Source organism: Haemorhous mexicanus, chromosome 5 (genome assembly GCF_027477595.1).
Source record: "Haemorhous mexicanus isolate bHaeMex1 chromosome 5, bHaeMex1.pri, whole genome shotgun sequence".
NCBI classification, from domain to species: Eukaryota; Metazoa; Chordata; class Aves; order Passeriformes; family Fringillidae; genus Haemorhous; species Haemorhous mexicanus.
The window spans coordinates 43507789-43534948 of record NC_082345.1 but is presented as its reverse complement, the minus strand read 5'-3'; the positions used below and the strand labels follow the sequence as shown (position 1 = coordinate 43534948).

The 27160-nt window shown below is 41.3% G+C and overlaps 1 protein-coding gene across 1 annotated transcript; it reads right to left on the bottom strand.

Annotated features, from left to right (window-relative positions):
* Positions 1 to 14098: 14098 nt before the first annotated feature.
* Positions 14099 to 19718, bottom strand: AVPR1A (arginine vasopressin receptor 1A). The gene is made up of 2 exons (XM_059847000.1): positions 18710 to 19718; positions 14099 to 17000 (listed from the first exon to the last, which is right to left on the bottom strand). Exons 1-2 carry the CDS (start codon positions 19716 to 19718, stop codon positions 16717 to 16719), a joined length of 1293 nt encoding a protein of 430 aa, XP_059702983.1. The 3' UTR covers positions 14099 to 16716.
* Between the last annotated feature and the right edge of the window lie 7442 nt (positions 19719 to 27160).

Sequence of the window (27160 nt, the reverse complement as noted above, 5' to 3'; positions counted from 1 at the left end):
AAGTTCTGCTGAAAACGTTCAGACACTCCAGTCCACAGTCACATCAACAGGCAAGGGGATCAGGAAGACAGCAGTCAGCTAAGACAGCATCCACAGCCTGATTCCAGAGGCCATGAATAAAATCAGAGTCACAATGACTCATAAGCTGTAGGAAAGGACATTATATACTGCATGCTAGAAGGTGCAGAGATGCCTTGCTCTTACTTTTGCAAAACATGTAAACTGTCCTCCAGCGTTGCCAGATGCTGTCCTAAATGTGTCAGCACTCCTGCACCTCACAAGAAACTTTTTACACTAGTCAAAAGAAATGCACATGGAAATGGAGAATGTTTTTCTTCTTCACCAGGGAAAACATCTGAAGTAGACTTGCTTGCTTGACAGGTGGGATATGTAAATAATTTGGGGTTTAAAAGAGAGCAACTTTTGCAAAGAAAATGGGAAGTTTTCTGAGAACACTAAGTAAAAGTTGTTTACTGAGAGTCTTAGAAAGCAAATGATTTGTAGGTTAGAAAGACAAAAGCACAGAATTGGCTGCTGATGGCAATGACTCTGATCTGTGATGTGAGACTATTGTCCAGATCCCAGGTGTGGGTACTTAACCTGGCCGTGTCCTAATGGCTCCCTGGGGAAATTAGCATCACCCTTTCTCACTCCCTCCCATTTCTTTTAGAAACTGATGAAAATCTGGTTGCATAAGAAATTGGAATTATCAGACCAAGAGAAGATGCTGTGGGTTTCTTGTACCAGTATTTACAGGTAGATCTGAAAACATTGTATATCCCAAACTTTTTAAATAGTCTGCACAGTGAACAGCATTATGTAGTTCTGCACCAAAAAAAATGTTCCTTGGCGAGAGGATTTTGAATTTATCCAGATATGATAGAGCAGTAATCTGTCTACAAATTCAAGTCCTATTTCTGTTTGAATGCCAGATGGACTAACTTGAACAGCTGCAGGAATGTCCTACTCATAGACTAGATTGTTGATCCACAGGTATATAAGTGCAGCTCAGACAACTGATGAATAGGTTAAAGTGGAGTTTAAAAATCCTTTCACAGTCAAAATAGAATTTAGAAGTCCTTGTAGCTAGTGAGAACTTCAGGGCAGAAGACTGGTTACTATAATAAATGATAAAACAATTTTTCTACTGTCAGTCATTCAGTGGGATTAAATAATATGAAAAATGCTACTCATGCTCTTTTTCTTGCTCCTTTCTAACATTCCCACTGATTAGAATAGATGTAAATGCAGTCCTAAGCTGTAACTCTCCTGGAGTCAAACAGCAAATTTAACTCTTTTGTTCTCCTTCCTAGGAAAGAGGAAAGGTTCATGGCTTTTCCTTGAAACAGATGATGATTTGCAGAGGTGTCTTCAAGAGAGCATGAAAGAAAACCAACCCAGATGCCAAATGTTGTCTGTTTGCTTCTGCTTGGGATTGGAAAACTGATTTAATAGACTATAAATTTATTTGTTGGGTTTTTTTTCCCAAGGGAATAGAAATCAGTTTGTTTACAGAGCAGATTAGCTGTCTGCTGAGAACCATGCCTATAGGTCAGAGATGAACTGTCCCTAGGGTGAAGAGTAGAGGGAGAGCTAATGGTAAGAGTTTTCAAAGCTCATGTTTGCACTGCATCTTCTTCCTATTACCAGTCATGACCCAAGAAATCAGGGATAGCCAGCTAATCTAATACTTATCATAAAAGACAAATTCAGCTAAAAAAAACCCAGCCAAAACCAATAAACACAGTAGTGAGCTAAAAAGAGTAGGGCTTTTAGGTTTGCTTAGATCTTCAGCTTCAAAAGCAGATGAATTCCTCTTGAAGTCTCATACTGATTTGGATGGTTTCCCTCAAGGCTCTTCACTCATGTAAGGGCCTTGAAAAGAATACTGTCTCATAGCCCAAAGGCTGCTTCTCTTAACCAGGGCACATGTAAGCTTCACTTACTTCTGCAGTGAGCTACCAGCCACATAACCTGCTGTTGCAAAGCACTGGCATGTGAGAGAACATTTGATTAGTCACAGCTGGCGGGCCAATTCCTGTTCAACAGAACAGTTAATTCTTAGATCTTCACGACTCCCCAGTGACTTGCTTCATGACACCTGTATCCTGATTCATTTGCTGGCAAGCGTCACCCCTGTTTTGCAGAAAAGACCCAGTTTTACCAAGGAGAACCCCAAGAGAACACACCCATCTTGCTCCCACTAGCCCCTGCCTCAAATGCTTTGGTACTGCACCAGGACCCAGCATTACAGCTGGCAGTAAAAGGAGAAGATAGTCTCAGACTGGGACTAGGACTGGCAGGTGCGTCCCCAGACTGAGATCCCCCAGAGGGAGCAGATCAGCCCCTACCAATTCATTGCACAGCACTGCCCACAGGGAGTCCTCAGTCATGTTACAGAAATCAGTGCAATTTCTTGCTGCAGCACTGAGCACCAAGAAACTGCACTGTTTTCTGTAACATGACTTTGAAACACACATAGCAGACTATTCATGTCTACCTCACCCCAACATTTGGCACACCTGGCACAGGGGAAGTCAGTGCCCTTTCAAGGCTGCATCTTCCTGCTGCTGCTCTTCCCTTTGTCTGTACTGCTGTGGCGACAAGTGTCCCTCCTTCCCTTTCTTCTGCTTTCCATTTCCATTTTCCAATTGCAGAAGATGGGACACAACCTGACCATTGAGGTTTCCTTTCCTCCTGCACTGCCTCTCTTACAGAAGGGGGTGGATGATCTCTACATCAAGCACTTAGCTATTAAACATTTAAATCTTTGTAAGTCTGAAGGTTGTATGTACACTAAGTATTGCAGTTTTCCAATGTGCACAAATGTCTATGTCTGAGCCTTCCCAGGGTGTCTGAGACTTGCCAGATCCTGCAAGACCGATGGGTCCTGGTTTGTATTGCCACACTACAATGTAAACAACACAAGGAGTGTTTATTTTTTCTTGTTAACAAAAGCAGCATGAGAGCATAGCTGTCTCCCCAAATTCAAGGTTTTACAGTGGTTTTGTATCAGCAGTGAAGTAACCTGCAGCCTGTTTCCCACTTAGATCCCTCCCAGGCAGATATCTGTAGGCTGTAAATTTCTACTGTACCCCATGACCCCATGATATATTTTAACTAAGAGATATTAGTTCTTAATTGAAAAACTCCCTAAAAGTTCACACACATTCCTTTCCCAGTTTTTGACATATGCCATAAAAGTGCTTACCTCATTCTTTATTTTGTCTTACCTTGGTCAAATCATAAAATAGACAGAGTGTTCTTTTAAAAAAATGGGAAATCATCCGGGGTCATCTAGAAATTTCTACTGGCTTTCAACTCTTGAGCACTTGTTTATCATTTGCCATTTATATCTTCTTTTTGTTGGTGCATTTTTTATTTCTAGCCATAAATATCCTTACAGCAGGGAGTAGAGGGGAGTTCTGTAGTGGATTATGACTTGCTTTCAAGGCATTTGCAATTTGTCAAACAGTGCTGGTCCAACTGGGACTACTGGATTGCTATTTCCAAAGGAAACTCACTTTTGAAAAATGTAAGGTAAGAAAATCTACCCTAAGATTTATGCATACAAAACCTGATTAAATTCAGTGATTTCTATCCCAGTTTCTACATCTTAAACTAAAGAGAAAAATGAAAGATACCACTGACTTTAATGATATTGCAAAGATATAGTATGTATGGGAGCCATATTTTGGCCTAGAGGCAGTAGGACTGAAAAGTTTTAGAAAAGCTATATTAAATACTCTTTTCTTTCTAATTGATCCACACTGGAAAGGTTATAAAGGAGCCCCATTCAGAGGGTAACAGCCCCTGTCCCTTCCACTGGCAGATCCTTAAAATATTCTTTGAGATTAGAGGAACACACAGGAACTGAAAAACTCCTAAAATTTGAGGTGTGATGTTTATTGCATTATTTGCTAACAATGAAAAATTACATCATTCAGAATCTGAAAGGTTCACAAGCCTCTTCTATAGTCCTTGAAGAGGAAAATATGTTATTTGAATCTCTCTTGTTTTGAAAAGTTCAGGATCAGGCTTTCAAAGCTCTGTCTCTTCACCAAAGGCATACTGCAGTGAACTACATGCAATGAGCTATGCTAAGGCTGCTATCAAAGTGATGCAGCATTCCATCTCTCTTGTCAATTTAAAACAAATACCTAGATTCAGGGTTTGACAGTAATCCAGCAGACTTAACAGAATTGCCTTTAGTGTACTCATTGGAGGGAATTTTCAAAGCAACCAAGAAAATTTATGAAGTAGGAATCTCCAAATACACAGTCCCAGGTTTTCCCAGGATCTGAAACATTAAATGCCATCAATTTGAAAAGAGAGGCTCGAAATATTTTGCTGTAGTATAATAATAGTAATACTAATACTACAACTAATAACAAGTATTGTTGTTGTTGTTATACTGCAAATAAATATTACAATGGAAGAAAAATCCACTCAGAAGTCCTATCATATGCATTATGATTGATGATTTCTCAAACCTGGTCTGCGCACAGAAGTTATTGAGAAAAAGGAGGGTGCAGGACTAGAGTTCATAGAAGACTTACTGCAGCTTCAGCAAGGTAATACTGTTTCTTCTCACTTTCTCAGAGATCAGCAGCATCCTCAGGGCAACCCAGTGCTGAAAGAAGATGGGAATAGCCTGTCAGAGTCCAATACTCCCTGACTGGATTCTTTTAGATATTCCACACATGGAAGGTGAAATGTTTAATGGAAATCTATTTATTTAAAGATAGTTAATGTTATGGGGGTTTCTGATTTAGCAGAGTAAAAGAAAATATATTGAAAACAGAAAACTGCTCTGAGTTGGACTTAGCAAAACATCCATTGCAACTGCAGTAAACAGTTTAATTGTGTGATTTCCACTATCCATCTCTACAATACACTCATTGTCATGACTCTTGGGCATCCCCAGTTGTTGGAAAGGAATTTATGGGCTGAAAGCAGCTCAAGCCTGTTCTCTACAGAACACTTTTGCAAGTTGACTAGTTTTTATATCCCCTGTCAGGCTGAGCTCCATAATCACTCCCCCATGCTCTTCTGGCTAACTCAGGGAGACATTTACACTCTTTCAATGCATTTGGTGAGAAACATTTACACTACCATTTGAGCCAATCAACTTTTCATTGCTGTTTATGTAAAACAAAGGTCATCCTCCTTTGCCAAGGAGTCCTGTTGCAAAGAAGTTTTCTTTGCAACAGCTGTGGTCAGTCACATCCTACATTATTCCTTGAGCTCCATGATTACATCAACCTTGACCATTTCCTCTGAGGCTTCTTCCAGTGGAGGGATTTACTGGTCAGTCACATGGCTTAAAATTTTCCTGTGTCATCTCTTCCTCAGCCCCAGATTCTTCCTTTTCAGTAATTATAATTCTGCAGTTGATATAATTTAATACACTGCTTGCTAACATTCCCAGTTTGATTATACAACAAAGGAAGACTAAATTTTGGAGCTATAAGACCAAAATGGTTCCAACTTTCAGTAAATTAGAACATATATAGCCAAAATCAAAATTTGGCTTGTGTCTCAGCTGTATTGAACTAAATTTGACACAGAACAGCTGCAGGTTATTAGAAAGGCTGATGACAATGCATCTTTGTTACTTCTGAAGTCTAAAGTGGTTTTAATCCTATTTTTGTGTAAGATTGGGTATGGAGCATCTGTTGTTGTTTTGACATTATTTATGCTTTCATTATCCTTAATATTCAGTGGGCCAGCACAAAGTTCAGATGTTGTTCAAAAGCCTTCTACACTTCATTTCAATTATTTCAGATTCCAGGTACCCAGCTCAGTGGGATATGAGGAGACACCTGTCAGCTTGCTGATGTGAGAAGCGAATGCCTTATGCCCAGAGAGAGATCCTCCTGAAAGCAGAATTGCTACACCATTGAATACTCTCTTGTGCTTTTTCCTCCTGCATCTCCACAAGGCCAGTTTGTAGTAAATTACTATAATGCTAATTCACTGTGAGGTCTTATGGAAGGGAAAGGTGATTTTTATTTACAAAATCTCTACACTGATTTTTACTCATTCACATGTTCACACACAAATGCTCAGCAGCACTAAGACATGTATGTCAGGGCTTGCAGTGAAGAATTGATGCTGATTTGCTGTCGTGCCCTTTGGAAGTGGGTGTTGTTTGAGATCTTTTGCCTCAGTATGTCAAGTGAGCCCTCATAATTCTTGCTTAACTTATCTGGTTATTTTATGGTTCCAGTCATGTTCTTCATCTTCTTGTTACCTTGTCTCTAGGTCAGCTTGTTCCTCCTCTTGCTTTGAATGAAATCACACACATAGTATATTAATCTGACCTGTCCTTTAAAACTTTGTTCTGCTGTTCCATCTGCAACTTTCACACAAATATTTCAATCCATAATCAACTAAAAAATCTTCATATTTCTGTAACAAATCTCTACAAATTGCACTAATGCTGTGTTCTGTCCAGGACTGTGGCGAGCTGCCAGGTGCAGTGTGTCACCACATCACCTCATGCCAATGTGACCTGGTAGATCCTAGCTGGAACAGGGACCATTCAATGCAGCTCTGCATGGCCAAAAATTTCACTCCAGAAGTGACATCCTCAGCAAACTTCCAGACACTCATCAGTAGGAAGCAGGGAGAATTTCCATGATCCTTGAATGACTCCTATAATCTTTCTTCTTTAATCCTCAATTGATTTAATATAGAAGACTGCATGAGTTGATTAGTTAGGGAATCGAACCCCCCCACTAAGTACAAGGTAAACAAAATGCCATATAAAATCCCACCTGGATTCAGATGGATGAGAAAAGCACTGAAATTCAGTGGTTAATTCCCAGCTGCAACTGAGCAAAGGCTCATAAAAGTGAATCATGTTGAAACCAGTAAGTGAAATGCTGCATTTGGACATACACATGAACTCATTCAGCTGTTAGGCCAGGCCTGGCTAAAAGAATAACAATAAAAAGTAGCAGAGCAAATAGTATTCTTTAAAAGATTTTTTAAAGCATCTTTAAAAGATTGCCATGAGGCAATCTCGTTGGAAATGGAGGAGAAGTCCCTAAAGGGAAGACTGCGCTTTGTACCAATGCCACAGTTTTATCATGAGTGTCAGGGTTCAGTGGGTGAGAATCAATTTTCCTGCTGTCCTCTCAGTAGCTGCACAAGAGACTGGCCTGCAGGTTATATATTTACCTACTGCATCCCTTCAGATAACACTCATTCAAGCCCAGTTCCAAGAACAACTGAAAATAGCACATGTATCACATCCCTTTAATTCTTTGTCAGGTTGTCAAAACTGAAGTTTTACTTTTGCCTGAGAGTGCACACCACAGAGGAAAGATAGTTTTGTCCTTGAAGTGCCAGTATTTTATAAAAAATAAACTTAGCAACCTCTAGGGAAAAACACTTTGAACAGAGAGAAGCCAGGAATGCTAGGGCTGCCTCCTCAGATACAGCCTGCTGTGGGGAGAAACAGTGTGCTGGCCTTCTCTAGTCCTTGGGGTCATGCAGAAGTTTCAGAGCTGGTGTTATTTCTGTCTCACACATTTCTTCTCCCACCATTAAAGTGACAGAGTTGTGGCCATTTCCTTTTGTGACAAAAAATGTAATTTCTTATCTCATCTCTACTTTTACCTCACTATACATAACAGGGCTGCCAGTCTTATGAGCAAGCTTTCTTCTTTGTACAAATACTTTCACTGAAAAATTAAGAAATGAGTCCTTTCTGATGGCAAACCCAATTACACTAAAGATCAAAGGTAAATTAATTGAAGGTATGTTTGCATGGCTTTATTCTTAAAATCAGTATCTCCAATATGTATAGTATTCTGTAATTTACAAGTTAGATAAGCATAATAATCCTTGTATTATGCTTGGAAAATATTTCTGTAGCATGGGAGAATTCTCTCATGCTTTGTACATGATTGCAAGACAGAAAAGAACTTCAAGTTAAGAAGATTAATAAAAAGACTAAGAATGAACAGTTTCAAACACTCTTCATTTCAAATTAATTCAATTTTGAAAACTGAGTACCCTCTTTCTGTGATGTAATACCTGTAAATCACAGAGTCTCACAAAACTGCATTTTTAAATATTTATGCTTTATAACTGATTAATCCAAATGTTTGGAATATGTTATGAATGTGTCTGCTAATTAGTAATATGTTGGCTTGCTCTGTGTTTTTCACTGAAATGAAAGCTTGAGGATTTGCATCTTTTTTTCCAGCTCTTGCTAACAAGCTCACAGAGAAGAATCTCAGCTACTGCATGTGCTACTCAAACAAACAAATAAACAAAACAAAACAAAAAAGAACCCAGAAAAACTCCTATTTAGTTCTCATCTCATCTACAAGACACTTTTATAGACCTATATATCCTATCCCTCCATCATCTGGTTTTTAATTGTTGAAGAAGTTCAGCCTCTATTTTTGGAAATGTTCCCATCCCAGCTAGCAGCATGTGAAAAAGGATTTTAACCACTTGGCTAATATAAGAGACCCAGTTTCTCTCCAGGCTCACACAGAGGCAAGGGCAAATGAGTACTCACACTGCTAGTCTGGAAGACCTCATTTGAGGGTACTCCATAGTACTCCAAAGGTGGGAGTTGTTTCCCAGTTTTCTGAGCCTGGTTAATTTCCCAGAGTTTGCTAATCTGGGGCAGGAGTTGAGGAGTGTGGGTTCTCTGCCCTGCTGCCAGCCCAGCAGCAGTTCAGGTAAGCCCTCCCTATACCCTCCTCCTGGGCTGAGGAGGAAGGACACAAGTGCAAGTGTCCCACTGAGCTCTTTCACTCCCTTGTGTCCTTGCCTTCAGTAGGATTTAAAAACTGTAATGGAAAGATACACACAGGAACTCAATCGTGTTTGTAAATGCAGAGTCACACTTGCCAAACCAGAGTGCCTTTCCAGTAGGAGCTGGAGTGTGCTGAGGTGGCTTCTGGCGTGTCTGGTCCATGCTCCCTGTTTTCCCTACACTCAAGGAAAACCTGGCCTCCCCATACAGGCCAAACAGTAGATGGACTTTGAGGCACACAGAGTTTGTTACTGTTTTTTGCATGAACCTGACATCTCTGGTGGGAAAAGACCGTTTTTCATCAAAGGTCAAATCTGGGGTTTTTCCACTAAACCATTATGTTGCTTTAACTTTCCATTTAAACATTTGTGAAGAAAATATGACCAGAGCCAATGAGTCATTTTTTGTGCTCATGCTGAAAACCGTCATTGATGGCATCTGGTGCAAACCATTTTACACTGATTATATTCTCCAAATTGTTATAATTGAGTAGTTTCTTATGGAAACAGGACTTCACATGCAGTATGTGGCAGACATACCTAACATGCCACACTCTTTTTCCTTATTTTTCCTTTTTACTCCACACATTACCAAGAATTTTAGGTATTACCCTGACTTTCCCGCCTCCAACTCTTTGTGTAAATATCTTTCTATGTTGTACATTGACCTTAGGATTGAATTATCTTGAGTGTCTTGAGAGTTCTGCCTAATTAGGGATTTTCTCACAAATCTACCTTTAAGAACAAAGGAGATGGAAAGGTTCAGCACGCACAGATGGGACACACAGAGAGATTAGATCAGAGATTTTTCCCTCTTTCCCTCTTTGTAAGGCCAGAGATGTCATCTGGGTGTGAGGAAGTAAATTGATCTCTAGGCTCATTTTGGTTTTGGTCTTCCTTGTGACACAACTAACAAAGGCACTCAGCTGGCAGAAGCTTAGCAATATGGGCCCCCTTGGTTAGTGACAGCATCATCTACTCCATCCAAAATAATATTATGCTATTAGATGGCAATATTTTGTAGTTGCCCTTAAAGAGAGTAAAATCCTGAACTAGTAACATGGAGGTGTCTGCAGAGACCTCTCAGAAAAACCTTTAGTACTTTTAGACAGCTGTCTGCAGTACATGTATACCAATTTGAGCTAGCTGTCTACCTGCCATTAAAAAAAAAGAATAAATCATTTTATCAATATATCAATGGAGATAAGGGCAGTGTTCTTGATATCCTCTATATGATGACTCCCTGGTCTCCAGAAATTAGTTTTGCATTGGCCACAAAAATAATCAGTCTTGCTCAGATGGACACACATGCTTTGTAAGTACATTCGTGCAGATGAATTCCATCTTTGTGTCCTCTAGCTTAAAATGTCTATATTGAGGCACTCAGGTCATAAATTTGGAAAGAAATGAGATTTTGTTGTTTAATTATACTATGCCTGACACTGTTATCTGTGAGGCAGAAGAGCAAGCACTAATATCTTAGATATATCTTAGGTTGAAAAAGAGAGTCAAAATGGGATTCTTCATGGTTCTTTGGATCATCTCATCTCAGGACAGAATATTTAAAATACAGTTCTGCAGGGGAATTGCCATAATGGATGAAACAAAACCCAACCCCTAAACAAACAGCAAAACAACACGAAGATAGAGCTCTCTCCTCATTTTCCATATTCTATTCAATTTAATAACTGATAAGCACCAAACCTATCCCTTTAATAAAGAACTTTTGTAACCATATATCACAGTTTAGGATTCTTGATTCTCTGATCATCAGCTTCATGGTGAACTAGGTTATCAGAGATACATAACTCAATCCCTGCTCTTTTCTGTTGAAAAAGACAAATACAATTTGGTTTGAGGAATGAGGTTATATATAGTTGCACAAATTTATCTTTTGCTTTTTTTTATTATTTACTGCATATAATTCCTTGTACTGCAAATAATTCCTGACTGCCCTCACAGTGTTTGGAGTATTGGAGATAGTGGGACCACATAAGGAATGAAATCCACCTGAATGCCAAAGTGTCTTACTGAACTCAATCCTTAGCTCTGTGTCCCTACGTGTAACAATTGGAAGCCACTCCTCTGCTCCCATGGAAACCCCGAAATGTTTCACATTTAGAAAACATAATGGTGGCTATTTAATAATGTTTGCTTCTTCTCTGGAAGAGGATTATTCAGATTAATTGTGTAGAAAATTAGTCAGATGATTTGATTTCCTTTTTTTTTTTTCGCATCTCAGCCAACAATAAAGTGAATTGTTTTTTGTGGTTTCCTCTGAGGTGGCTGGCACATACAGTATTACAGAGGGTGCATTTGTCTATGCCTACCCCAGTCTGCAGATTTCTTGCTCTGCATAGCTCTGCCTGCTTTACACAGAGCCAGGACAGAGCATTGGCTATCCTAATCTTTGGTTTTGCTACACTATTTTGTACAGTCATTACTCTTATTTAGAAAAATATTTGAGCAGCACCTAAGCAAGTTCTCAAGTTTCTCCTTTGATAATTATGCTACAAAGTTACATGCCTCCTAGTCCTCTGGGTTCTTTATCTACTGCTTCTCACTTCCACATAATCTTCAACCAAGATCTTTCTAAAACACTAGGAAGATTGTTGCCTTTTAACTTGAAGATTTAGTCAACTATTACGGTATTTACCTTGCTATCACCTCCTCCCAAAAAGGGGAATGATATTTAGGCTTTTTCCTTTCTCCTCCCTGAAAGCTCTGTGTCTGTTCATATTTCCCACAGGACATGTTTGTTTTGGGGCAGCCAGTGCCCTACAAGTCACATGTTGAATGCTTAACCTGGAGAGATCATTTTCCTTTTTTTGGACATAGATTTGTAGCCATCTCAGCATAAATACTTAGATTGGTAAGAAGCTTCATGCAGTTACAGTTCCAGGAGACAAGGGGTTCTTTTTCTAAATACATAAAACATATTTTAAAATTGAAAAATGGAAAGCATTTTGATACTTTCAAATAACCTTTGAGATCAGATGTTCTATTTGCTCTCTGAGTCACCAGCTCATCTCTCCCAATATTCACTGTGGGTTTTTTATCACATTCCTCCCTCCAAAAGCACTTTGAAATTAATGTGCTTTAATGGCAATCCTGTCTGCTGCTGCCCCTGTGATCTCTGTCCCCATTCCTGCTGCTGTCATTACCATGGTCAGGAGGGACTATGGCAGGGGCAATCACAGCAGTAACAGTGGAAGAGGCTAAGGCAGTCACTGCCGGTCTCTGATTACCTGTTCCACATCTTCCAGGATGGGCTTTGTGCCCTGGAGAGCCAATGACAATTCTGCCATCTTTTGTTACAAAGGTGCAAAAGCTGATGGGACACCAACAGACTGCATTGCCAATGCTTTGCTTGAAAAGGAATATTGAACTTGTACACAGTACTTCTTAGCCACATGTCCTGTAAGAATTTGTGGGGAAAGATAATCATCATTACCCCGAACTGAGGATGGATAACTCAGGAACCTTTTGCTTGCAGAGCACTGAGAAAGGGCTCTATCCCAAAGCCTCCTCTTCCACACATCCCTCTGGAAAAACAAATATTGGAAATAGGAAAAAATATTGGGATTGTGCAAAAGATTCTTCTATTATTGGAATAAATTTCACCCATATCCAACAACATCTTGATCAAACTACAACTAGAGAGGCTTGCCAGTCTTCTCACCACAGAGCTGAACAGAGAGCTTTGCACTCCTGATGATGCCTCACAGCCTTGCTTTTCAGAAATTAAGTAACCCAATGGACTGTATCAAGAATTCAACTGAAAATATCCTTATGGAGAACTAAGACTAATTTGCATGCAAACTGTTACTCTAGGCTAGTTTATACTAAGGCATGGCAAATTACTGATCAGTTGTACCAAAATAGTGATACAGTGTTAATTAACACTGAACTGGATCAGAGCCTTCTGCAGGACCAGTCCTGGGAGAGGCAGACCCGTGCTGGCTGGCTCTAACAAAGCTCAGCAGGAACTAGTTGTGGTTGCTGTTTGCTTGCTTTTTGCATAGCTGCACAAACCATTGTGCATGACTTACCAGCTGGACCTGCTCTCGTGTGAGGGACTGTTACGAGAGCCAGTCAGGACCACTCCTCGTGGAGCAGCTGTGATCTAGTCCTGGACCTTGAAACGTGTCCATTTACTTATCCCATAATTCCTTTACCCAAGTAGCAAGTGCTACATTTTCCAGTAAATCCCATTCCTAAAGAAAATTATAGAAAACTAGCTTGCAAGAGTAACTACAGCTCCAGCTAGTGTCTTTCTGCCCCCCCCCCCCCCCCAGTCTTCCACATACACAAGGGACTGAAACTTGTGCAGACACTTTTCTAGAAGAGGACGCTGTATTTAATTAGTCCTTTTTGTCAGTGGGGAACTCAGCCTGGGAGAACTCTGTAAGAGTTTTTTTCTTTATGTAACAAGTAACTTATTTCAGCAGTAGCTCTATTCTAAGGCCTGTGTTCATTTCCCAAAGCTGAGTCACCAGTATCTGCCCTAGGACAACATCCAGCTCTTCAGGACCTTTCCTTCTTCTGCCCTGTTTTCCATATGCATGAGCTGGAAAGGAGCATGCATGAACTTTAGCAAGGTACTTCAATCTGGACGATTTGGAATTGGCTATAAGATTTTGTGCAGACAAAACCTTTGTCTTTGAAGTACTGAGTGCACATGAATTTGTGTCTTCTTGTAGATTTTGGTCTTGATAATACAGGGGAGGGAAACCCAACCTTTTTTGGTTTTTGGTTTGTTTATTGTGGTTTTTTTTCTGAGCCAACAATATGTTTGCCTGCAAACTTAGAAAGAAATTAATGAAAAGAAGCTTTTTGGCAACTCAGTTTCTTATATGAATGAACAAAATCCTTTCTGTCTTCTGTATCATCTCCACTTTTGCCATCTAATTGAATTTAAAATGCATGAATTCTAGTAGCACCAGTACAAACAGAGTACAGGCTCTTCAATCATGTTTAAAACATTCCATCATGTTTTATGTTTGAAGATAAGTATTTAAAATAAAAATATCAAAATAACTCCTCTAGAACATGAATCAGTGCTCACTTACATGTTTTAACAATACTAGCAGCATATAGTGGAAAGCTGACTGCACATTCCTTCTTTGCTTGTGTCCTTCATTCACTACATATAATAGAAAAACATTTTAGTTTTATTCACTCCTTAAAACTTCTCATAGACACAACTTATTAAATGAAAACATTTTGAATTCTGTAAAATATATTTAGTAATAACAAATACATTTCTTGCCCTCCAAAATCTAGACAAGCAAAAAACCCAAAATGCTTCTGATCAAATAAATATGCAGGTTTATTAGAGCAAGTTTCCATATTTTACATTTGCAATGGTTTCACAATTTTTTGTTTCCTTCTGTTTCTATTAGGACATCCTCATGATAACCCAAAGAACCTTTTTAAAAAATATATCCACAGATGAGCAATTAAAAATATTGGCTGTATCTTCCAACATTACAATTATGTGAAAAAGTCAGTATTTACAAAAAAAGTCTGGAAATCAAATATTGACAAATTTTGTTGTCAGTTTAATTACAGAAGCTATAGGACACTCACCGGGGAAATGTATGTTGACAAGCCCCAAGTGTAAGCCTAGATTTTGTAATGTATTTGAAAAAAACCTAAATTTATACTTTGGGTCTGTTTGGTTTAATACATATACTGGTCATTACCCAGTTCATTTTTATTTTCAACAATATTCTACACACATTTTTTTCATTATATTTTCTGTTTGAATGTAAAGTGTAATAGAAAAACCATTCAATTATGCAAACGTAAAAATTCTGTTAGTACAGCTAATTGGTTTTTAATGCATATTTCATGTACAAAGAAAGCAGTAGCACAAACAGAAAACTAGCCAAAGGATAGTGAACTTAATTTGAAACACTTGCAGTTTCAGTAACTGTGAATTACCTACTTGCAAAATATACACAGTACACGTAATGTGCACAAACACACACACAACATCACTGCATGCTGTTTTTTTTGACTAAAATATAGCTTCAGGTTCACAAACCTTCGTCCGGAGTTGGTGAGAGCTGTAGTCACATTTGTATATTAAAAGTGGTCAAAACACTGTCCCTCTGGCTTCTAGTGCTCTGAACAACAGCAAACACAAGGAAACAAGAGAATGGAGCCAGGATTTTCTTTAGTGACAAAAAAAAAAAATTATTTTAGGTATAATATTCCCTATTCTTTGCCCAAAAGAATCAATGGGGAGCTTCTGGGGTGGTTTAAGATGATCTTATTCTGCATCTAACTCTACTAATTTCTGCTACCATTACTGAGGCAGGCATGGGCACCATCCGCCAGTGAAAGCCACATGCAATCTCCTCTAGCAAATAGAAGAGCAATCTTTTTTGTTAGGTTTTGGTGAGAAAGAAAGAAACTTGCTGCTGAGCTTCCTCCTTGCATGCACGTTATGCAGCGCTCCAGCAGCCGGCTGGGACTGTGCCAGCAGTCCTGTAGGGGGCCAGGGGAGCACCTGGATTTCGGGATTCGGCAAGCTCAGGAACACAGAGCAGACAGGTAGCTGTACTTATCTAAGAGATTCTCAAGACCTAGAAACTCAGCAAAACTTATTCAAGGAGCTTCAAAACCCAACCTCAATATAAAAGACAGGCTCCAAGGAAATATGTAATAGGATTGTTTACCATATAAATGAACTACAGTCAATTTAGCAGGCATTGTATTGAAAACAAGCACACCTTGAATGCTTTGTAATTAGCAAATGTGTTATGATGACTTTTTATTGCAGTTTACTGACAATTTTTAAGACTATATTTTCATGAGCTGGCAACAAAAAATAATAATAGAAAAATACAAGCCAACAACATTGGCAATTTTTATGTGTTCCCAGAAGAGTTGTTAAGTTTGATTCTCAGATCTGTGTCTTGAAATGCACTGTTTCTACAGCTCTTACCAAATGACTACACTCTTCTGAGCTCATGAGGCTATTTGTTTGACAACCTAGCAATGTAGCTTGATCCTAGATGTCCTAGTGAATTAAAAAAGAAAAGATGGCATTCCTACCAATAAAGCAAATGGTTCTGGTATTCATTATGAGTTTTCTTGGTGTGACTGTAACGGTGCTGAGCTAGTCATAGTGTGTCATACTTATTTATCAATATATTTTTAAAGTTAGTTTAAAAAAATGAAAGTAGGTGCAACAACACACACGGGCACAAAAATATGCTGTATAATTTCCATCAACATCAAGGAAAGAGGAAATGTCACCCTAAAAATGAAACCCCACAATACACATACAGACATCGATAGCACTAAAAGATTTGCCTTCTCAAGGGCTGTTAAATTTCAGTGTCTGAGAACTGCTAGACCTTTACAAGATGAAGCATCACAAGCAATTGAATTCCAGCAACTCAGAGTCTGTCTAACCCCAATCCTTATCTGGACAGCCAAAACTTTTTCCCAACTCCTTTCTGGTATTGTTTAAGACTAAACTGTTATCTTGCTCATATTGTCTTCTTTCCCCGTGACTTCACCAGACAATCACGAGTAGTTTTATGCACTAACACTAGAGAGTGGAGTTAGCCCAATACATGACCACTCCATTGTTTTGACTGTTTTAAACAGCAAGCAACAATGCACTTAGTATTTTAGGTACAGACAAAAATTAAAATAAATCCTATTTAAAAAAATAACTGCTTTATTGTTGCCACACCTTCCTGATCAGTTGCCCAAATCCTAAAAAACTTTCAGAAAATAATTTACATACTGCAGCATAGCTTATCAAGCAAGGGGGCACTTTTTGTCTCATGGCCATCTTAGTCATTCCTTGGTACCATGATGGTGCCCTGGACTGGCGTAAAGTGCCATGCCACCACCTTCCCAAGCACTGTGACAGGACTGCAAGCCCTGCCTGCCCTGAGGCCTGTCTCACGTTGGGATGGGGATGAAGCTGGTCGATTTGGAGTGGTGCATCTCTCTCCATGTGTTTAGGCTGTGGGTTGGGCTTCTGTTGTTGGTGAAAGAAGTCTGTCGCCTGCTATTGCTGTTTGAATCTTCTTTACTCAGCGTTTGCTTTATTTTTTGGCAGCAAGGGAAGCTCTGTAGGCAGTCTTGGAGGAGGTGCCCACTGAAGAACATGTAGATCCACGGGTTACAGCAACTGTTCAGGCTGGCCAGCAGAGCCGTAACAGTAGTTGCAGTGTTTTCAGAATCTGGGGAAGGGGGAGAAAACTGTTTAATCATCAAAAAAACATTTGCACCATTCAGTCAATTGCTTCATTAACCATTGGATTTATTTTCCTGAATATTTGAGTTCTAAATGTTGAGCTACAGCATTTTAAACAGATAATGAGAACATAATCAGTAAAGGTCTTATTTATGTAAGGCTGCCATTGAAGTCAATGAGGATTTCTCTGAACAGACTTCAAAAAGCCGTGACAGAATAAGTTATGGGGTAATCCATCCAAAATAATGATTTAGTAACATTTCCACTGATGTGTATCCATGTGTTGATAAGCTCCTGCTTTAAATACTGAAAGGTTTTTTTAAATACTGAAAGGATTTTTCCCTGGGAGACAATGGTAAAATTTCCACTGCTTTCAATAAGACTGAATTTTGCTGTATATATTTGCATGCTGAAAAGTATTGAATGCTCAACTAACTACTGGATTGTCCATTAAATCTGGATTTTAGAGGTTGAACGAATTTTACTTAAGGGAAAAACGGAACTTAGCACTATGGCATGAGAAAACGATGGTGTTCTACCCTCAATAACTAGTTAATAGTTAGATCAAATACTCTAAATATGTATTTATTCTAATCAATTATTAGTGACTTTTCTTTGTAAATACTGAATCTTCAAAAAAGTATAATTACTGTGTTATGCAGTTCCACAGATTTAAATAATCTCTTCAAACACACCTATCAAATACTCATCTGTTCAATTAGATTTAATTCCCTTTGAAGTAAAAAAAAAATCTGTTTATTGCAAGCCTTTATTTCTCTATAGAGATCTGCATTATAGGCTTGACTTTAGTCCCATATTAGAGGCAATCAACACTCTCACTACAGTAAGTGATCATCTGGGGATATTTAAAAAAAAATCAAGAAATTATGGATTCCAATATTTTGATTTGCTGCTCTCTCATTATGAGCAAACAAAATATATATGTCACTATGCTGCCTGTCATTACCTACATAATAGCTTTTAAACTCACCGATTTTTTTCAGCCATATTTAACAGCGGGACAGATATCTCCAAAGTCTAACTTGCCACTGATTCATGAAAATCGGTGACTTGACTAATGGAGCACTCAGAGGTGCTCCAGCACTGCTTTGCTTAGAGGAGGGGTTCAGGGTGAGCTCAACCCTATTATTGAACAGCAGCTACAGGAAAGAAGACGTAATAAGTTCTCTCTTCATGTAATTGCTCCGACATGTGTGTGTGCATACTTCTCAACAATACTAAACATTTCTAAAGTTTTCTTATCCGCAGCTTCAAACGGACGAAAATGTTGCTGGTTCAGATTACGGCAGCAAATACTCTGGTTTCCATCCGCTCCTTTTGCGGCTGCCGCCAGCAGCTCCTCCGGCTGCTCTCGGGACGGGCTGAGCCGAGCGCCGCGGCCGCCGCCGCTCCCGGGGCCGCCAGGTCCGGGACTACGAGCGGTGCCGGCGGGGCGGCCCCGAGGGCGGCGGCTGCCTAGGGCCGTCTCTTCTCCCACACAGGGCCGCTCGGCTGCTACTCCCCGGCGGGAGAGGGACCCGTGCGGGGCCGGGAGGGCTCGCCCCGGTCCCGCTCTCCGCTTCCGTGCCCCGTTTCCCCACGCTCGGCTCAGCGCTGCGCAGCGCCCCGGGACAGCCGGCTGCGCCTCCAACGCGTGCGGGGCTGCCGCTGGGGACATGCGGCGGCGTCACCTACCGACCCAGGGGAAGCGCTGGTCCCAGACGGACCACATCTGGATGGTGAAGAAGGGCGCCCAGCAAACGACGTACACCGAGACGATGACGAAGGTCATCTTGACGGTGCGGATCTTGGCGCGGGAGATGGTTTTGACGTTGCTGACACAAGGGGCGAGCAGCAGCCCCCGTCGCGGGCCACCATCATCACCTGCCCGCCGCCCGCCACCCGCAGCTGCCGCCTCCCCCGGGCGCGTCTTGCCCCGGACGTTGCGCCAGATGCGGTAGCAGATGAAGCCGTAGCAGATGCTGAGGATGAGGACGGGCGCGATGAAGATGCCGCCGGTGATCCAAGTGATGTAGGCGCGGGGCCCCCAGGGCATGATGAAGTGCGCCCAGCAGTCGTAGACCTGCGAGCCGCGCTCCACTTCGCTGAGGGAGAAGATGAAGTACTGCGGGGTGCTGAGCAGCAGGCTGAGCGCCCAGGCCGCCGCGATCATCCCGTACGAGCGCTTGGTGGGCTGCTGCAGCGTCTTCAGCGGGTGGCAGACGGCGATGTAGCGGTCGGCGGTCATGGCCACCAGCATGTACGCCGAGGCGAACATGCCGAAGACCTGCAGGTGCTTGACGACGCGGCAGAGCCCGTCGGAGCCGTGGAAGCGGTGGGTCACCTCCCAGCAGAGCTGGGGCAGCACCTGGAAGAAGGCCACCACCAGGTCGGCCAGGCTGAGGTGGCGGATGAAGAGGTGCATGCGGGACGCCTTGCGCGGCGTGCGCCGCAGGGCCAGCAGCACGCTGCCGTTCCCCACCACGGCCACCGCGAAGGTGACGGCCAGCACCGCGATCTCCAGCTTCGCCAGCTCCTCGTCCCGCCCGAAGGGATCCCAGCCGCCCAGGCTGCCGTTCGGCGACCCCGACCACGCCTCGGGACTGGGGCTGCTGCCGCCGCCGGGCTCCGCCGCCCGCCACCGGCTGCCATTCCCGGGTGAGGGCACAGCCCCGCGGGAGCCGGCGCCGCCGGCGAGGCGCATGGAGGGGCTGCGCGGTGGGGCTCGGCCCGGCCCGGCCCCCGCACCTCCGCTCGCCCGCCTTTCCCCCTCCGGCGGCCCGGAGCGCCCGGCCAGGTGCCTTTATCCCCCCGGCCGCGGGAGGCGAGGGGAGGGGGAGCTCCCGTGCCAGTGGCTGCCCAGCGCCTGACGCCAGCCCCCTCCTTCCCCCGGCAGCCGCCGCCCGCTCGCCCCGCCACGGGAGCGGGGCCGCTCCGCCCCAAAGCGCTGCGCCGAGGGGACCGGCAGCAGGGAGGGCTGCTCGGGCCGGAACGGTGTCACGGAGAGCACCCTCACGGTCAGGTAAAGCAGCACTTATAATTGCGAGTAAAATTGCCGTAATCATGCAGAGCAAATGGAGGTCTGTCAGCATCAGCCTGCACCCCCATCTGCCTTCTAGCCAAGGCAAAGTGACTTGTCGCTAAGAGGTGCTGGTCCTGAGAGTGTCTGCCTGGGCCCTTGGCATTTCACTGAGATGTAAATTATTAGAAAACCCCAGAGATGTAAATTATTAGAAAAAATAGCTACCTAATGTCTCTGAATGTTTCAGGACTTCATCTCGGACAATAAGTGTCATCCAAGCCTTAGCACAGGTCTAAACCACACGTTTCTGCAAATACAGGAAAAACTTCCACGTTTATTGGAGACTTTCTGGCTCTGAGCCATTAAAATTCTTGTTTAGAAACGAAACACGGTTTAGATGAAGAGTGTTCTTGCTCTTGATAGAATGAACGGACTTAGTGAAAATTTTGGTCCCATTGTCACAGGTGTGGATTATATCCTGATTTCACTGGTACCTGAATTTGACCCTTCATTTAGAAACTCCTTCCTTCAGCCACACAAAAATGCATAAGATCACAACAAAGAAATACTGTGTTAGATACCAACCCTACTGTGTTTTTAATAAAACTCCCTATGTGTCCTCATAGGTGGTCACAATTAAATTCAGTTACAAAAAATATGTGATTTTACAGGGAGAAGAAAAAATGGGAAAGAATGAAAGGGTAAATGTTACCTCTTTAATTAAAAAGATATTGTCAAAATTTTTGACCCCAGAAGAGTTTTAAAGTTTAAAATACAAGATGATAGGCTTCTGAACATGTTAGCATTGTGCAATGCTTTATCCCAGGGTTTTTGCCACTTTCTGGGCTTTTTAGCCCCTGAGAGGGTATGTGCACCCACCCCAGTCTGTCACTACCCTTCCTTTGCTTGGGGATTAGTTACAGGAGTTTAGGAGAACACCTGCTCCTACAGTGCAAATAGTTGTCATGAGTTTTCCAATTAAAACTGTAAACCCTTCCAAAACCTAGAAATACACACAATAAAGGTGGATATCCTAAGTTTCTAGCAAACTTGTTTCTTTAAATATGCTTTTGTTCCAAAACCTGATTTTTACAAACAGTTCAGTGCATTATTCACAGCTTTGTGCCTGTATATTGTGTTAGACCTGGGAAATTGGTGAGTGTGACTACAGGTTTCATGTCAAATAGGGGAAATCAAAGCTGCATATCCCAAATCTCACACCACTGCACCACTACCAAGGCTTCTTCCACATTCCTTGCCTGTCTCTCTGACAGGCTTTACAGGAGGTGAATGTTACGTAAATGAACAGTGTTACTCAGGAAACTCTGCTAGCAGATTTTCTGCTGTGCAAACTATGCGAGGATCATAAACCTCTATTCACTGCTGGATAGGTCATCCATTAACAGAAGAGATGATACTCCGGTTGGACAGAGACATATTTTTAGTAGCCAGACAATAAGATAAATGTGGTTGTATTAGTTCAGGATACTGAGAATTTGTCGAGCCCACATCAACTCAGAAATTCTCCTTTTCCAACCTATTCTTTGTTCCTCCGAATGGCCTTTATAATAATGTTTCCAGAGCAAAGGGCTGGAAAGTTGCCTGGATATCATTGCACAAGGCTGTACCTAGTGATTACATGCAGTGTTAAGCATGATACTGATAATAATTTTTATTCGATTTTATTCCATCAGACAGAAATAATCTAGGGCTAATCTTGATGTATTTGTTTGTTTCATTTCCCAAATTGATCAAAATTGATGTTTTTAGATAACATACCTAAAGAGGCTGTTATAAATTCCTTTGTTTCAACAAACCTAGATAAGTCAGTAGAGAATTTTATTTATATCTAGTAGTTAAAAAATACCCTCCGGACAAATTCATGACTCCTAAGGTTTCTTTACTAGATTAATCAGCATCTAGTCTGATCTGGGTTGCTAAATCCTAAAAGTATTGGTGTTCTTCAAATTAATCAGTACTTGTAGAATACCCTTCCAAAGAGAAAAATTGCCGCTGGGAAGGCTGATGGAGGAAATTAACGTCTTTGCCCTGTGATTCACCTGGAGTTGGAGCTGAACTCTTGGTAAAGAAAATCGACACTGCTGTTACAAGAAACCTTTATGTGTTCTCACTAAGAACAGAGAGTTCTATAGACCTAAGAATGATAAGGATTTCTAGCATGTTCTCTGCTGCCATACAGGTTTCTGTAAAAGTGCTTGAAGGTTGACAGATATCTTTCTGAATACTGAACTCATTGAAGACTGAATGGCTTCTGCAAAGTACTCAAAAACCTAACTGGAACATGATCCAGTGTGTTGCCAAATGCAGCTTTACCTCCAGACTTAACCTCTTCCTCCAGGCAAAAGAAATGCTCTGAGTAAGTCAAAGACTCAATATTGCAATCCTGGGAAATTGATGATGATTTGTATTCTGCAAGATAACTTTTAAACAAAAAAATGGGGGGGGGGGGGAGTTTTCAGCATAATCTTTAGGAAAACTGGTTGTTTGGAATTTTAGTCAAACTATGGTTGTCTGCCAGATTTTGTGAAGAGTTGCTCTAGCACTGGGAGTTACAAAAAATCAATATAAGCAAAAAAAAAAGTCAAGCTTTTAAAATAAATTCCTCATGCAGGATAAGGGTTAAAGCACTGCTAAAAAAAGAAGTTTGTTTATTTGTAGAGAATTCAGCTCCCTTGTTAAAAAGCACATAAAATATCTACATAGATATGAACAGCTGTCTCCTGCAATTTGTCTCCAAGTTCAAAGTATCTGTAATGTTCCCTTTTACTGACACAATTTAGTAAATAAGGATGAGTTTGATAGGCCTTCCCAGAGAGCCACAAGGCTTAGATGCTCTAGATCCCAACCTTTAAATTCGCAGCTATGGGAAGCAAGCATGGGAAAAAGCCCATGTGCTGAGTGAGGGACTACTAAAAGCTGGGGTCACCAGGGAGGCAAGCAGACATACCATTCACTTGCCATCCCTGTGAAGGAAATGCCACCTGAAGGCAGAAAGGAGCACACAAAGCCCACGAAGCTGAAAAAATGCCTCGTTGGCCCTCTATTTGCCTAGCTTTTGGGCTACCAGAGCAAAATCAAGTGAAGAATTGACCCAAACTGCCTTCAAAATAGATGACAAGTCTGAATTTAGGATTCTGAAAAGCCTGTAGTACAACATCAAAAAACAAGTGAGACTAAGGGCCAACTCCTACTCTGGGAAACACAAAATTAAGAAAGCATCAGTTAGAGACAGAAACTCAAGATTAGCCCTCAATATTCAGTTTGCCAAACCCAGTTCAGTGTTTGGAAAAGTAGATAAGTGGCCAGGAAAAAAAGAGCTTTAAGGTTATGTCCCAAGTGTTCCTTTGCTTGTTAACTGAAAGCATAATTAGATTCTTGTATTTATATACACAGGAAGTCACGTCTGGCCATCCCTGTCATACTGCATTTCTTTTCATGGTGGCGTGTCATGATTTAACCACAGTCAACAACTGAGCACCAACAGCTGCTCTCTCAGTCCTCCACAGTGGGATGGGAGAGAGAATCAGAAGGGAAAACACATGGGTTGAGATAAAGACAGTTTAATAGGTAAAGCAAAAGCTTTGCACACAAGCAAAGCAAAACAAGGAATACAGTTACCACTTCTCATGGGCAGGCAGATGTTCAGCCATCTCCAGGAGAGCAGAGCTCTGTCACGCACAGCAGTGACTTGGGAAGACAAATGCCATCGCTCTTAACATCTCGCCCTTCCTCCTTCATTCCCCAGCCTGATATGCTGAGCATGAAATCACACGGTGTGGGGTATATCCCTGGGGTCAACTGTCCCAGCTGGATCCCCACCCAGCTCCTTGTGCAGCCCGTCTGCTCACTGGTGGGGTGGGTGTCCTGGGAAGCAGAAAAGGCCTCAACTCTGCCTAAGCACTGCTCAGCAGAAACAAAAAGATCCCTGTTATCAACAGTGTTTCCACACAAACCCAAAACATAGCTGCATACAACCTACTGCAGAGAAAATTAACTCTATCCCAGCCAAACCAGCCCGTGGAGGTTGACTGAGGTATTCAGGCAGCATTGCACAGGGACCTGTGCAGTGACATGTCACCAGAAGAAGCAGCATGTCACCCTTTTCCTTTTGCCTCTTGCATACTTTATTGACCTGGTTGACAGTAATAAGTGCCTTTAGGATACAGAGTCCAACCATCTCCCTGAAGAAATATTAACACTGCAGCTTGTCTGGATTTCAAGGCAGTGAAGGAAATGGGCATTTGAAGGCTTAAATAGCCTTCGTGTGCTTATAATCTTGTGAGAAAATTTGAAAATTTAAGAAGATTTATTAAACCTTGACAAAAATACAACAAAAGGACTACATAAGGAAAAGTTGCAGTGCTGGGAACTGCCCTCGTGGATACCATGTGGCTGGTTCATCTTCAAGATGGATGTTCAGTCTTTTATACCCCTGGGGGTTGCATCAGCTAACCCTGGCCCCTCCCAAAGTCTGTCAGTCAGCTCTTCTTTGCTATTTATCAGTGGAAACTGCTTTCTTGTAACTTGATTGGAGGTCAGGTATTGCCATGCTGCATCCCCCAAGCACCAAGCTTTTCCATTCCCCACTGCCTCAGGTAAGGGACACATGTCCAGCCTTCTTTTTATCAATCCTAGACAACCCATGCTGTCTAGTGGCAACAATACAGAGGGGGGAAAGGGAACCATGGGGAGAACAGAGGACATCTAAACTATAATAACATAATTATACATCACTAAAGCTTTTCTTAATATTCACACAATAGTCATCCCTTAATTGCAAGAGCCAATCATCTCATTATCCATCTATAACAACCTTGTTGAAGGAACATAGCAAAACAACATGGTGAAAGCTCCTGCCTTTCCCCATTGAATCACGTTGATCAGATTTTCCACATGTCCAAGGCACAATACAAATCTGCATGAGACAGTTTAACTAGAGCCTCAGCCAGCAGATCTCTCATTAAATCTGAAGAAATAAAGTCATTAATCCTTAAATTCACAGAATCATTCAATTTTGCCATTAGCAGAATAAGAAAAATTTTAAACTGAGCTTCCTCACATTCCTACCTGGTGAAATTGTGTAATCTCAGAGTTTCCAGACCTGAAAGAGACTTCATATGCATTTTGCACTTCTATGGATATTGCTTCAGTGTTTTTGCTTTAAGCACATAATCAGTAGATTTACCTCTCAGTTCCCTTATTTCAGAGATGTAAAAGGTTCTTATTTCTTTGAACCAGTTTCTAAATTACTCCTATCTAGAATTTTATTCCATATGTAACCTACTGTGGTGGGCTGATGCTGGCTGGATGTCAGGTGTCCACCAGAGCCATTCTATCACTCCCCTCCTCAGCTGGACAACAGCTTCTCCCAGAGGCTCTGCCCCTTGTCCCCACTTACCAAAACTTTGTCACACAAACCCCATACATCTGCTGTTTCTATCACTGTGTTAACTCCTACCTTCCTTATGCCTTTTATAAGTCTTGATTTATCTAAGGGCAATGTTTTGATTTATCTAAGGGCAATTTATTGATGTTTTGATTTATCTAAGGGCAATGTTTTGATTTATCTAAGGGCAATTTATTGATGCATTTCTCTTGCATTTTCTCTTACTTAACATACACTAAGCCAAGCCAAAGGAAAATGCTTCATAAAGTTTGGTGGCAAATTAATCAATATAAACAAACTGAAGTTTCAGGGTTATTTCTGTGATATCCTCTCAGAAAGTATTTGGCACAGTGAGATGCAACTCTCTTTAAAAAATTGTAGTAATAAAGATTCTGTTCAGGGATTTAAAATAGTAGGAAGGTATACAGGAAATTTACACTTAACAATTTTTCTGAGTTATTTAACTGCAACCTAAAATGGCACTATCAACTGATTCTAGAAATGGTGAATTTGTGTAATAGCTAGTCATTGTACAAAACTGCTTTATTTATCCCAGAACTGTGTATAGAACTGAAAGCATATTGTTTTCAAGAATACACTGGCAGAGCATTACTGCTTCATAATTCTAATTGAAAGATAAAGCCACTTAACTTTTATGGAATAAAAGGAATAGAGCTTCTGTTAATGACAAAATTTATTTTAGTAGTTGTCATTTGGAAACAGGTTCTAAAGCTGTTTAAAATTAATAAGTTTTGAAACTTTGTCTATGTAATTTTTCTCATAGTGATAATTTTGAAGAGCCTGCTGATATGCCATATTGGTTGTTGATGCAGAATACTAATGGAACCATTGTGTAAAGAAAACACCTCTCCAATAATTTGTACTGAAAATATTGTGGCAGCTGCATTCTCACCAGCTTGGTAGTTTAGGGTGCTGTCATACAGTTATTTTCCCACTGCATTCCTGAGAAATAGAATCCAGTTTTTATCAGTCTGGAGAAGGTTCAAGTGCCAGCTAATCCTATGGATTCTTATAAACATTCATTTTTCCAGTCTCTACAGGACTCTCCTTTGTGAGACTGTTCTCTCCATATAAAGCCCAAGCCTCTTTGGAAGAAAACTGGCTAAAAATATTTTAACCAAACGCTTTTTCATTAGAATGCCAATTTAAGGACATTGAAGGCTGCAGATATATTGCTATTTTTTACCTGAGCTGTGGCCTGCAACGTGTTCAACATGAAGAGGAAACAAAGAGCATATTCCCTACCTATTTCCAGTGTGTCTTCTGTTTCCATGTTTCCTGTCCCTGTCTGAGCCAGCAACAAGCTGACAGTGCTGACAGCACTGACGGCACAGGCTCTTACTGTTCAGGCGTCTCCAGAGAGAAAACAAAATAAATAGTGGTATTGAGGAAGGCAGAGAAGAATCAGATGTTGACAGTCAAGAGAGAAGAAAGCTAAAACACGGGTCAGGGAGGTAGGCTGGTTTTGGAGCTGCCTGTTGGGTAATGTGTGAGCATGTCAAAGTGAGTCCAAACAGTGTGATGAGCAGCAGCTCTGTGGCTGAGGCAAGGCCAAAAGATGCCCTGGTACCTCAACCTCAGTTTCACACACTGATGAGGTAGATTTGAGGGTTGAAGAAGACCAACAGAAGAAAGGAGAAAAAGAAGGGATAATCAATTATGTTTAGATGGTGCACTGAGTATCTTGGCTGCTGAT

What these genes read in the sequence shown, in the direction of transcription:
- AVPR1A (XM_059847000.1), bottom strand. Translation starts at nt 19,718, where the DNA reads ATGCGCCTCGCCGGCGGCGCCGGCTCCCGCGGGGCTGTGCCCTCACCC. An exon ending in CCAGCGCTTCCCCTGGGTCG is followed by an intron (nt 17,001 to 18,709) that starts GTAGGTGACGCC and finishes CCCCTTCCCCAG; the next exon opens with ATTCTGAAAACACTGCAACT.